The following is a 12,565-nucleotide window of genomic DNA, read 5'->3' on the forward strand; positions in this document are numbered from 1 at the left end:
GCATGCCATGGGGTTATCGGAGTCAGCACAGCTTGCAGTTGTAAGATCATATGCATTTCCACATGGATCAGGCATTATAATTGATCCCACAGAGTGCTCAAAAAGAAAACATATCCATTTTTTGCTGTAATGTAAATCTATCTGCATTATCTATGAAAACCGTGCCCATACGGCTACACCCCAGGTTCCACTTAGCAGGCAGGCATGGGGAGCACAACCCCCCGAATCCGCAGAGTGTACCGACGCAACACCGGCACCTTATAGCTCGACCCCAGCGGCCATTCCATAAGTGTCCCGGCGTCTTGATGGTCCAGGTCGGCCATCCAAATAGTCCTCATCGTCGGCCATCCACAGTCCTCGCAAGTCGTCGCGAGTCATCGGCGAGCCAAACCCTGCGCACCCGCAAGCCGCGGTCCTGGTCAAACATCGGCCCTCCACGGTCTCGGTCAAACGTCGGCCCTCCACGGTCCTGGCCAAACATCGGCCCTCCACGGTCCTGGCCAAACGTCGGCCCTTCATGGTCCTGGTCAAACGTCGGCCCTCCACGGTCCTGGCCAAATGTCGTGCCCTCCACGGTTCTGTTCCGAGGTCAGCCTCCTCACCAACGGGGATGGCCTTCCAGAGCGATCTTCACGTCCGTTGTCTTCGGCCAACAGTGGGGAGCCCGAGCAGTGCGCCAGTCTCGAAGGCAGGGAGATGGAAGCAGAGCAGCAGCGGAGAGGAGAGAGGCTTCGAACCACAGCAAGCAAAGGCAATTGTACTCCGCACCAACTCCGCTCTCGCCCTGGTCCCACGGACTATGTTATGATTCCGTCGCAAATAAATGCTGTGTCTGTGTAGACTAGTTGGTTAGACTGTGAGGCTGATATGTGATGTGATTTAATCTAGAGACCTTGAGTTCGAACCCCACTCATGTATTTATTTTAGACGCTATGGTTATGAAGCTTCACTGGCAAGCCTTGCGGATTTTGTGGATTTTGTCATCGCTTTACAATAATTTTGCTGGATTTTAATATCTGGTCATGTCCTCATCTTAATGATGTTACCTGACACTGTCACATATGAACGATAGTTCCCTACAATTTATTGAATGTCTAGATAAATGCTCAGAGAGAGGTGGCGGGCAGCCGTGTGGTTATCAACTCCGCCTGGTCATGCCTGGGTCTCCCGAATTTGCTGATGTAGCTCCTTGAACATCATTGTTGAGGGAGAGCACATACGGGAGGCACCAGAGGTTCGTGATGGGATGTCAATCGCCGGACAATGAAATATACAGTTGTCATTGAAGGCGACGTCGCGTAGAAGGATACGGCCAACACCTATCTGTGACACTCACTGGACGACGATCTGTGTAGTCTTCGTCAAATGAGACTGCACGAGGAAGAAGACCGAGGGAGTAAGGGAAGTCCACTGGACGTCGATATGAACCACAGATAAAGAGAGATGTTCGTGCAGGGTAGATCACCAGATGATGACAGCACCAGTCGTCACATGGTGAGACAGGCCAGAAGAGATGTCAGAAGGGGGAAAACACGTCGCTTGCCAGACGGCGATCCATACAGTCATTGTCGAACGAGAGCATCCGGGGAGGGAATAGGAGAAGAGATACTCATCGGCGAACGATGAGCGTGGCTGGCAAATGGAAGTGTACATGTGGATGGCCGTCGTCACATGTCGCCCGCCGGACATCAATACATACAGTCTTGATGTGACTCGCATGCGACGTGCGAGATATGTATGTGGCGTTGCTCACCGGATGATGATACGTCCTGCTGTGATACACCACAGCAGTAGAGACAAAGCATCGCGTGCCACTCGTCGAACGACGACAGCACCAGGCTTCATATGGCGCGCCAAGCAACACATGGGGCGTCCACAACAAAAAGATGTGCATCAGCCGTGCACACTCCCACAGGGATAAAAGATGAAGGAGAGTACTTACCCTCACCGACGAAGGACAACATGGCCCACCGACACGCAATACACTGCTCTCCGGATGTCCAGTTTTCATACCGTGACATCCGAGGGAAGGAAGGACAAATATAAAGAGTGTCAGTCACGGGACGGCGATAAATGCCACCAAAATGGGAAGGGGTGCCGCGGCAGCCTGGCAGCATAAGGAGTGGAGAACTGCTTATTAGTACCACGAGAGAGAGAAGCCACGGATTCACTTACCACACATCACGTCCAGCCGCAGGACCAATGGAGGGCGCCAGGATGTGAGTAAGGGAACGGCAACACCGCTCATCGGGCATACAACGTCGGCCGAGACTCATTGACCACCTGAGCAGTCTAGGGACAGAGGCTGTCAATGACGCCATGCTTCCATCATGCTGCTGCACGTGAAGGATCTTGCTGACAGACAGAAAGGGCTGTACATGCAACGGAGTCCATGGGTTGCTCGCTGGAGAACGAAAAATATTGTCTTCTTCACAAGCATGATGGGACATGGAACGATGATGCAATATGCAGCCAGCAAGCTGTTCACCGGATGACAATATGTCGAGGAGGAATTTTGCCCTGTATTTGCACAAACAAGAAAACACTGGCATCAACCAACGTCACGAGGGAATTGAGCATGCGCACCAACGTTGAACATCTTCAGCCATCTTCCCTCCGCTGCAAAATATCGCTCCCCGGGTGATACTAGTCTTCATGGGGCAGGGCACGAATGAACAGGAACTGGCCATCTATCGCACGGAGGTGATGCTGAATGGCGAGAACAAGCAATGCAAGAAACATCAGCACAAGAGACCGAACATGAGGACATTGAGCTTACACGGCATATCACCACAACGTTCGGCAGATGTCAACACATCGACCACAATCAAGGGTGCGTGGACATGAGGAAATGCATCTTATTTAGCGACCGTGCATCGGCCAATATCGTTCAAGCCTGCAAAGACTGCAAGATCAGTCAGATGCAGCGGGGGATGATGAACCGTGCACGGGGCATGCACGCATCATCATCAATGTGGAGAGCCTCCCAGACATTGACGGGGACATCCTCCATCTTATGCTTCGAGCTTTAGAGTGCCGTGTGGATTTCCTGAAAGATTGGGTGTCGGGATCACGCGAGACAAATTAAAACATGAATATATTAAATCTGTAGTACTACTGCACGAAATGAGTGAGACTCCAACAAGAAACGGAGATGCTACTCACTGAGCATTCTATCAGGAAGTGGACGCCGCACGTCCTTCTGCGAATGGGTCTGATACGCGGTAGGTGCGAATGTCGATCACAACATCGGGCATGGATCTTGATGACCAGGCGCACTCTTTGAATGAGGAGACTGTCAGATGGTGAAATAGAGACATGCTACGGCGAACTCACCCGCAAACCAGTGCACATTTGTCCATGTGATGCAGAAATTCTAGGGCACCAAGAGTGCCCCGGTCCAATGCGGGTGCATCGTACAAACCCTGAGATATCTAATATGAACATGCAAATGTGAGCACCAAAAATATATGTCGAGGAGACATGTAAATATAAGTGCTTTGACGCGGTGAGGCTTCGTGTTCGTGTCCAAGTGCTCACACTGCATGCTGCATGCATGCAACGATGTCAAGGCGAGTGCCCGCTGAGCCGAAAGTGACACCTACTCGCAGGGTGCAATTGGACAGCCCACAGAGATTTTTCTGATGATCGCCGATCAGACGGCAGGTAGGGGGAAGGAGAGACAGCAGGACCCCCGACAATTGGGGAAGGTCCCTGAGCCAGTTACGGACAAATTTTGAACTTTTGAGAGCCTCATGCCTGGTATTCACGGACAAATCAGGGGGGTTGACCGCCGGATAGCCTGAGCCATTTCGCGGACATCGGGGAGGCAGCGGCCTGATTCGAGGTCGGACAAACGCTTGTGGAAGGCCGGCGAGGGAGAGCGGGCAGGGCCGAGGAGGAGGCGGCATAGCCGCTGGCTCAGAAGCGCCCCAAATTACCTTTTTAGGGTTAAAACCTGAAGAGAAACGTGGACCGCGGAGGCAAAAAATGTGGTGAGGCCTAATTTTTCATGGACATCTTGGGCCCGAAATGGCCTTTTTCCAACGGACATTTTTGCACTCTCCAGATCAGGCCTATTCACCAATTGTCGGGGGTCCTGAGACAGCCGACGGGGTGTTGCAGAATGCACTACCAGCACAAATACAAGATTTCAAATGCTCACCCTAGACACATACGAAATTTTGAACATACCTTGTTCTGCACTCCCATACCATGACCTCCATGCCTCTGCAATTCCTGAGATTCTGTGGTCTCTCTTCCTCTTCGCATCTTCAGTGAATTCTGGCACCTTTCAATGCAACAAAAATGTCAGAATTGGACAGGTGGTCACGGAAATAACCAACTTACCGATCACCTACCAAAGCTTCCCGCTCCTCGATTTACCACCCCGCACCCATCCACAGGGTTGTCCACAGTGCTGACCACCACAGAAAGGCATCTTGAAGTTGGGAGGAGCAGTAACGAGGGGGTGGATGGTCGAGGGGATGGTGTCAAGATGCATGAGTCGGATGGGCTGAAAGTCGGACTTGCAGACGCGTTGTGACCGGCGCCTACTGATCGATCTCATCGCCCACTTAGGCAATCGTGGTTCGCACTTGACGCCACACCTCCGCATCTTGCATATGACCTATGGACATCAAATAAGTGAGTCTGAGGCTGCAAAACAATAAAACAATGAGCTGAATACTTACACATACCTATGCTGATGCCGTTGAAGTGGGTAGATTGCAGGAGAAGGGGCAAGGGAGGGGTGAGCAGGCTCTGGACTGGCAGCATCAGGGCATGTGGGGGGAGGACAAGCCTGCGGAAGGTAAGCCAGCCTTTATTATCCTCCGCATACTGATCAGAGCTCTTGGTGGCGGTGATGACCCTGGCACTCCCACCACCAGGGATGCCTCAGAGCATCAGCCAATCCAGAAGCTTTGAATTGACTGATGCCCTAAAGCATCCCTGGTTGTGAGGGTGCAGGCGGTGATCTGTTCCGATCAGGTAAGTGCGACAGCGCCAGTGCTCGCATGCAACGGGAGAACTCCACTCCATCAACTTCTATTATGAGCATGTGTCACATACTCAATTACTCCGGCAGCAAATTCCAACTTAAGTCTCAGTGTGCCTCAAGCATTGTAAGAGTATTTGAGGGTGTTTCTAAAGTGATATGCACTGGAATTAAGACTTCTGAGAGACTTAAAAGTCGAAAATTTAGTGGCTAAGCATTTTAAATGGTTCAATTCAAACTTAAGCTTAAGCACTCAATCTCCGGCATCAATGCTTCAACTCTTGATGAAGTCGTGTGAAAATTTGCTCACGGCATTTGCCCATAGTCACTGGATATTTCTCACGATTTTTAAATCAAAATTTTCATCACTTACATATTTTCTGAGAGGTCACAATCTGTGACCCGGTGTGTTTTGTTGACACCGTCGGTGTGAATACTGATTAGATATGATTCAGCTGAATCCTCTCTGATCAGTATTGACATACTCACACATGAACAAAACTCTCGGTCAGGAATGGTCCAGACTGGGAGGTCCTATCATCACTATAAGAACCATTAGTACTAAACCCGAAGATATGTAAATATCTCTGCTAGCTCTACAGTTATAGATGTAGTCGGAGCACTAATGTACTACAGAGCTCATTGTAACTAATTGTATCTACAGTCCTTGCACTCACCTGTTTCGGAGGCCAGAGCGTAAGAGTATCCACTGCATACATAGACGAGAAGCCAGATTACCAGATCAGTCATGTCGCGCGGCGGCAAGCTAGAAAGATGTAGTTGGTCAGCAAACCCGACCAGCGAGATGTAAGTTGTATGCGAGTGCAGATAAATCTGGCTACCAAAGGCAGAAGCATTTCGGGCAGATGATGCTGAATGAGTGTGAACAAAGAAGGAGAGCACATAGTGACTTGGAGGACGGGCCCCGCCGTCACGGAGATAGCATGTACAGATGGATCTGAATATGCGAGACAAGAGAATGGCGGGATAAATGGGCAGAGGATGGTATGGGGTAGGTGGAGAGCAAGCGGAGCATCTGAGCGAGAAATATTTGCGTCGATCTTGAGTACTTCCGTGTTCGAACGGCCGCGGGAACTTGCAAGAGCAAAGTAGCTAGAGACGTGTTGGATCTCGAAGCTCATTCGAGATCGATAGCCTGATGCATCGAGAGAAACAGAGCGCGAGCAGTGCAAGGCCTCTGAGCGAGAGGGACCGGATGCTCGGATCGAGGCAGACACCGAAGTTCAAGACATATCAGACGAAACCGAGTTGTGGCGTTCAGCCACATTTGGCAAGTCTCTGCGCAAGTACGTTCAACTTCAATTCTTCTCTGCGTCTCGCTGCCCACTAAGCCTCTCTAGTCTGCAGGCTCCTCGTGTCTTTTGTTTCTCAGTGCTTGCAAGTATTCCTCTTGTTTACGAATTGTCTGGCGGCACTCGCGGAAGCCGAGTTTCTGGATTCTGCGCTGGCTGTGGTTTTTGCACAGCGATCGAAACCTCGCTCGTTCTCTCGACTGGTGTTGACTGTATGTTATCTTATGTCGTCGAACCGATCACTCTGGCTCATGCACCGGCACTCGCAACCGCTGTAGTGGAGCCTGCGCCGATCCTCTAGCGGTCGAGTATTCTGGCTGTAGCCGTGGCTGTTTGAATGCTCAAGGTCGCGCGATCAAAATGACTTCATCCGACGATCTCTCCTCGTCTCTCTGGATCGTGTATCTCATCTGTAGGCGAGTCCTCGACCGTCACAGGCACAAGCAGGTGCGCACATTATTCTAATTCTTTTACTCACATCTACCCGAATAAATTGCCGCAAGTCACCAATTCCGGGGTGGAGCGAAGCGCGCGACAAAATATTTTTTCTGACGACAACTGCCTCCGCTCTGGACTCTGGAGCTGCGGCTGGCTCGTTCTATCTCTCTGCGTCGCTAAGCAGAGCACGGCGGTGGTGCGAGAAGCGCGGCGGGCAGATCTCGCGATCGGTGAGAAGCTGCTGGAGGTACACGGGGCGGGGCCATGCGATCGCAAACGCCGCGCTAATTTTTTCCTGTTCGCAGATGTCATCGTGGCCGTCGCGTTCTCTCAAGGCAGAATGCCCGCGGTGAATTCTCTCACCGGTGGAGCACAGCGAGCTGTTCAATGCGGCTCGTGCAACGACGTGCCATGCCTCGGCGAGTTTGCATTTACGAGGCGGAGCAGCAGAGGGACAGAAGAGGACGCGGTGCAATTTGCGCCGTATGAATGGAATGTACGTACGTGCGATGTTTGTTCGCGTATTATTTGTGACACTGAACGTCTGATCGCGTTGCGAAGGTCCGTGCGCGGCGCAAATTCGTTACGGCGAACCTGAACGATGCGACGGCATGCCGTTCTGCGTTATTCAGGACTCGTCCGAGCAGCTGCCGGTGTGCCTTTCAGAGGTCGGACTGGCTGCATGCGGGTGAACCCCCTCTCTGCATCGCGGCCATCGCATCCGCCGTTCGATTCTACGAATTTCTACATGGTCAGGAAACGGTGCATGCAGCACGCAGAAGGACGCCTCCGGGGATGAGACGACGACGACGCGCGCGCAAATACGGTTACGAAGCGAAGCGCACGTACGTATTCGCGCACTTCTTCCGTTTCACGTCTTCCCCCTGGCTTCTGACTTGGAACTCCTGGCCCGTCAGACCCTGGATACGGATGCGAGGGGACCGGTGGCCGATTCCAGACGACGGAGCTGGCGGAATTGGGGCGGGGACTGGGACGCGGCGCGGTATAAAAGTCGTGGGTTTGGGCTGCAGAGCTCCAGCTTCTCCCCGGGTTTGCTCACCAGCAGCATCGTTCCGCCTCCCTTATCCCTCCACTCGTGGGCTCCTCGGTGCGCGTGCGTGTCGCTCTTCGATGTCCAAGTCTGCAGGTGAGTACTGCGCGGTTTTCTTGCTGTTCTGGATGGTGACGCACCTTGCTCGTGCCGTGCGAATGACGCGCAACGTCGACGTCGACCCCAGATTGCTACGAGGAGGCTTTAGACGGCGCAGGTGAGCCGGTGTGTATTCCCCGACACTACGGAGGCTGACGTCTTTCGAGTAGGGCCCAGGTTTCGACGTGAGACGCCAGCGTTAGGCAGAACGCGGCCAGAACGTCACAGATGAGATGCTGCGACGCGTTCTCTGGTGCGGCGCGGTGCTGACACTCTACTAGGTGTCGTGCTGCCGACGTGAACCTCGTAGCACTCGGCGTCGTGCGTGAGTCTACGTCGGGCTGGTGGGCTTTGTCGCAAGGCTGGATGTGACGCCGGGTGCTGCTGGTAGTACAGATCCGGGCTGTAGTCTCCGTCGCGGCTCTGCCCGCTGAGATGTTGCCCCGCGGGGACGTTGCAGGTGAAGCCCGTAGCCCTTTCCGCGATGCGGCGGAGCGCTCGCACAGTGAGAACATGTGGGCGTAGATTTTACCGCGTTGGTACGAATTTCAAGAGCGCACATGTTGTCGCGCTCGCGATCCTCGCGCCGGTGTGTCTTGAAGGCGGGATTCGTACGGGGGCGCTGCTGCGTGGATGCGGAGGAGTCTTGTCACGAAGGCAGTGGAGGGTTTCTATGTACCTACCCTAGATATCTCAGAGCCCGGACACGCGTGCTCTACCCCAGTTCGCTACGCGCCTGAACGCGGCGGTTTTCGTTGACGGGCGCGTCTCGAGACGCCGAGTCGATCGTGCAGGCTGTGTGGCGTTCGTCCGAATAGCGATGGCGAGAGCAAGCAGTCGAGGTGCTACGTGGCGCGATGTGTCGTCGCTCGCGCGAGGAATGCGTGTGTAGTAGATTTGAGAAAATATATATTTTTTCGTGTCCGCGCGGTGTCTACGTACGAACGTGCGACAGGACGCACACCTTCGCGATGCGCAGAGGTCATTTGCGCTCGCATACGCTGTCCATGCCGCACGTCCACCGGTCGCGATGCCCTTCACGACGTGCGCGTGAGGGAGACGGCCTCCGCGTTCGCGTGTGCGTATTGTTCCACGCGCAGCCAGCCGCAAATAGCTTTCTCACCGGGCTGCGGACCGCGGACCGCGCGAGTCGTGGTCTCCACACGGGAGGCGGCGGCCGTCGTCTTGCGTGAGGCGTCCCGTCTGTTGTGCGAGGAGGTCGTTCCACGCTGAAGGCAGCAGGCGTAGTCCGCTTCGGCTCGTGAACGCGTTCGGTCGTTCTCTGGGCGTATCGTGCAGAGCCACCTCTCGGTGACATGTAGGGGCGTGCGCGTTGGCTCTGCGGGCAGCGTTGAGAGCGGGGACGAGCCTCCCGCACGGGAGAGGTCGTGCATTTGCTTGGAGGGTCGATGCGTGCGGGAAGAAGCGCGATGTCGTCAAAGTGGAAGGCGGAGTCTTGGTTCTTCTATGCGTCCGGTGGTCCGACACGTGCCGCACTGTCAGCCGTCGTGCTGCTTCTTGCTGAGAGCACGCGATGTGGAAGTATTACCGCGGGGAGGAAGCGGCGAGCGTCCGCCGGGGAGCTTCTCATGTCGATGGGCTGGGAGAGTCGGTGGGAGGAACGATGCGCGAGGACGAAATTCCCTCGTCGTCTTTGCGCGTCCGCTGAACGTTCTCGCCGTGGAGCAACGCTGGCATGTCCTCTGGCTGAGATCCCGCGAGTGGAGAGACGTGCCCGGGCTTCGTGCAGTCGCACCGCGGAGGTCGACGCGCGAGAGTCGGTGGTAGGGACGGGCACTGTGCAGAAGCAGGAGAACGCGGAGACACTCACCGAACGCGAGTGGCAGCTGTGCGCCAGCCGTGCACGCAGTCGATCACGGGCGACGTCCAAGCTGGACGGTGGATGGCAGTCGAGAGCGCCGGGATGTCATCGGAGGCTGGTGGAGCGCACGCCAAGGATGCTGCGGGGAGAGTCAGTCCGCGGAGGCGGGAGACGTCAGAGGACGAGTCGAGTCAGAGTGACGACATCCGACTTGGGCGGAGGGATGGAGACGAGGGACGCCATCGAGCACAGTGGGTGCATGCGCGGGAAGCTCGGCCAGGGGCTCTGAGATAGCCTCGGGACCAGATCGACTGATCGGGGCAGATGTAAGCCAGATGCGTCAGCGGCCAATCCATCCGAACACCGTATTTTCGAGTCCTGCGTTGCACCTGAAGAAATCGATTCAAATATTGCAAAAAACGTCGCACAGGGAGCTCACCTAGCGCACAGACCGGGCGGAAGACCAGAAGAGGAGCGAAATAAATTACCCGCCCCGTCGTCGTGAGGTGGAAGATGAGTCGTGCCGTCTGTCCGCGTCACCTTCTCCGAGATATAAGAGGCACTCCGCACGCCACTCTCAGGCGCTCTGCTGCTTTCGTTCTCACCACGTACCTCCCTCTCCACCCAGGCCCTCCACCGTCATGGCCGACCAACCCTCCAAGAAGCGAGGTTTCTTCTCTCGCAAGGAGAAAGGCGATGCGATCTCCGAAAGCCAGCTCCAGGTCGTACCCTCAACAGAGTCGTCCTCCAAGGAACAGCCTGAGGAACCCCCCGAGTCCGCCAATGCACCGCAGTCACAGGTTATCCAGCCAGTCTCTTTTGTTTCGCTTTTCCGGTGAGTGCCCCATGTTCTGCCATCGTTACGGGCACCGTCTCATTCGATATAGATTCTCTACCAGGACCGAGTTGACGTTCAACGTTATCGGCGTGATTGCCGCGGCGGCTGCAGGTGCTGCACAGGCGAGTCCGACATGCGTCTCGTTCTGTCCCTGATCGCTCACAGCGTCGTCCCCGTACCGCAGCCGCTCATGTCCCTCCTGTTCGGGAACCTGGTGCAAGCGTTTGTCACCTTCGGCTCGACGGTGCAGGAGTCCAAGGCGGGAACCCTGACGGACCCGGGCGCCCTGACGGCGGCGGAGAACCACTTCAGGACGACGGCGGCAAAGGATGCGTCGTACCTGGTGTACATCGGACTCGGGATGTTCGTGTGCACGTACGTGTACATGTTGGTATGGGTGTACACGGGAGAGGTGAACGCGAAGCGGATTCGGGAGCGGTACCTGAAGGCGATCCTGCGGCAGGACATCGCGTTCTTCGACCACGTCGGGGCGGGAGAGGTGGCGACGCGCATCCAGACGGACACGCACCTGGTGCAGCAAGGCATCTCGGAGAAGGTCGCGATCTGCGTGAGCTTCTTTGCGTCGTTCGTGACGGGATTCGTGCTCGCGTACGTGCGCTCGTGGCGGCTCGCGCTCGCGCTGTCGTCGATGCTTCCGTGCATCGCTGTGACGGGCGGGGTGATGAACAAGTTTGTGTCGAGGTACATGAAGTGCGTACGGTCCGTTCCCGTCGCGGCTTCGTTATATTGACGGAATTTCGGTGCAGGCTGTCACTCGCGTACGTCGCGGACGGTGGCACTCTTGCGGAAGAGGTGTTTTCGACGGTGCGCACGGCTCAGGCGTTCGGCACGCAGGAGGTGCTCTCGGATCGGTACAACTCCCACATCCTGCTCTCGCGGCGCGTGGACATGAAGGCGGCGGTCTTCCACGGCTGCGGTCTTGCGGTGTTCTTCTTTGTGGTTTACGGCGGTTACGCCCTCGGTGAGTGTCTGGTTTTTTCAGAGTGCGTGGATGATATTGACTGGTTGTAGCATTCGATTTCGGCACGACACTGATCGACAGGGGTGAGGGCACGGCAGGACAAGTCGTCAACGTGATCCTGGCCATTCTCATCGGCTCGTTCTCTCTGGCGCTGCTTGCGCCGGAGATGCAAGGTATGTTGCACCTGTGTCGCTCTGTGTACCAATTGACCGTTCCATGCAGCGATTACGCACGGGATGGGTGCAGCGGCGAAGTTGTACGAGACGATCGACCGGGTGCCGCCGATCGACTCGCAGGACGAAAGCGGACTGAAGCCAGAGAAGTGCGCGGGGGAGATCACGTTCGAGAACGTCAAGTTCAACTACCCTTCGCGGCCGGAGGTGCGGATCGTCAAGGACCTCACGATCCAGTTCCCGGCGGGGAAGACGACGGCGCTGGTGGGCGCGTCGGGCTCGGGCAAGTCGACGGTGATCTCGCTCGTGGAGCGGTTCTACGACCCGCTGTCGGGGAGTGTGCGCCTGGACGGTGATAGCCTGCGGGATCTGAACGTGAAGTGGCTGCGTTCGCAGATCGGCCTCGTCTCGCAGGAGCCCACGCTGTTCGCGACGACTATTTTTGGGAACGTTGCGCATGGGCTGATCGGCACAGAGCATGAGGATGCGTCGGACGAGGTGAAGATGGCGCTCGTCAAGGAGGCGTGCGTCACGGCGAATGCGGATGGGTTTATCTCCAAGCTGCCGTTGGGTTACGAGACCATGGTTGGTGAGTGGTGTTCGCGGTCTCACGGTGTAGTAGTAGTAGTGTATGTAGTGTGTGAAATATATTTGTTGCGCTACGAGAACGGGCGAAAATTCTAAGTGTAACATCCAGCAAGAATCGAGGAGTCCTCGTTCCCTCTCCTTGCCTATTTTTGTATAAAGAGAGACAGCCTCAAGCATGTCTCTCGCGAAATGGCTATCTACGAACTCACCAGTGCGTGCATTTCCGTGCAAGCAGATCGTCGCCACAAGGACCCCTGAGGAT

The 12,565-nt window shown here is 55.4% G+C and overlaps 4 protein-coding genes across 4 annotated transcripts; 3 read left to right on the top strand and 1 right to left on the bottom strand.

The window, feature by feature from the left end:
* Positions 1-7,090: 7,090 nt before the first annotated feature.
* SCP_0702300 (hypothetical protein) lies at positions 7,091-8,132 on the top strand (the record flags this gene model as incomplete). The annotated part of the gene is made up of 5 exons (XM_027760156.1): positions 7,091-7,246; positions 7,312-7,595; positions 7,668-7,897; positions 7,989-8,018; positions 8,071-8,132. 5 exons carry the CDS (start codon positions 7,091-7,093, stop codon positions 8,130-8,132), a joined length of 762 nt encoding a protein of 253 aa, XP_027615957.1.
* An 805-nt stretch (positions 8,133-8,937) lies between these two features.
* SCP_0702310 (hypothetical protein) lies at positions 8,938-9,294 on the bottom strand (the record flags this gene model as incomplete). Its single annotated transcript, XM_027760157.1, has 1 exon — positions 8,938-9,294. One exon carries the CDS (start codon positions 9,292-9,294, stop codon positions 8,938-8,940), a length of 357 nt encoding a protein of 118 aa, XP_027615958.1.
* Positions 9,295-9,330: 36 nt separating this feature from the next.
* Positions 9,331-10,011, top strand: SCP_0702320 (hypothetical protein; the record flags this gene model as incomplete). Its single annotated transcript, XM_027760158.1, has 1 exon — positions 9,331-10,011. One exon carries the CDS (start codon positions 9,331-9,333, stop codon positions 10,009-10,011), a length of 681 nt encoding a protein of 226 aa, XP_027615959.1.
* A 352-nt stretch (positions 10,012-10,363) lies between these two features.
* SCP_0702330 (hypothetical protein) lies at positions 10,364-12,399 on the top strand (the record flags this gene model as incomplete). The annotated part of the gene is made up of 6 exons (XM_027760159.1): positions 10,364-10,557; positions 10,610-10,682; positions 10,745-11,271; positions 11,328-11,542; positions 11,593-11,715; positions 11,765-12,399. The coding sequence occupies 6 exons, from the start codon at positions 10,364-10,366 to the stop codon at positions 12,397-12,399; spliced, it is 1,767 nt and encodes a 588-aa protein (XP_027615960.1).
* Positions 12,400-12,565: the final 166 nt, after the last annotated feature.

Source organism: Sparassis crispa (assembly GCF_003851025.1).
Source record: "Sparassis crispa DNA, contig_000006F, whole genome shotgun sequence".
In the NCBI taxonomy this organism is placed as follows: Eukaryota; Fungi; Basidiomycota; class Agaricomycetes; order Polyporales; family Sparassidaceae; genus Sparassis; species Sparassis crispa.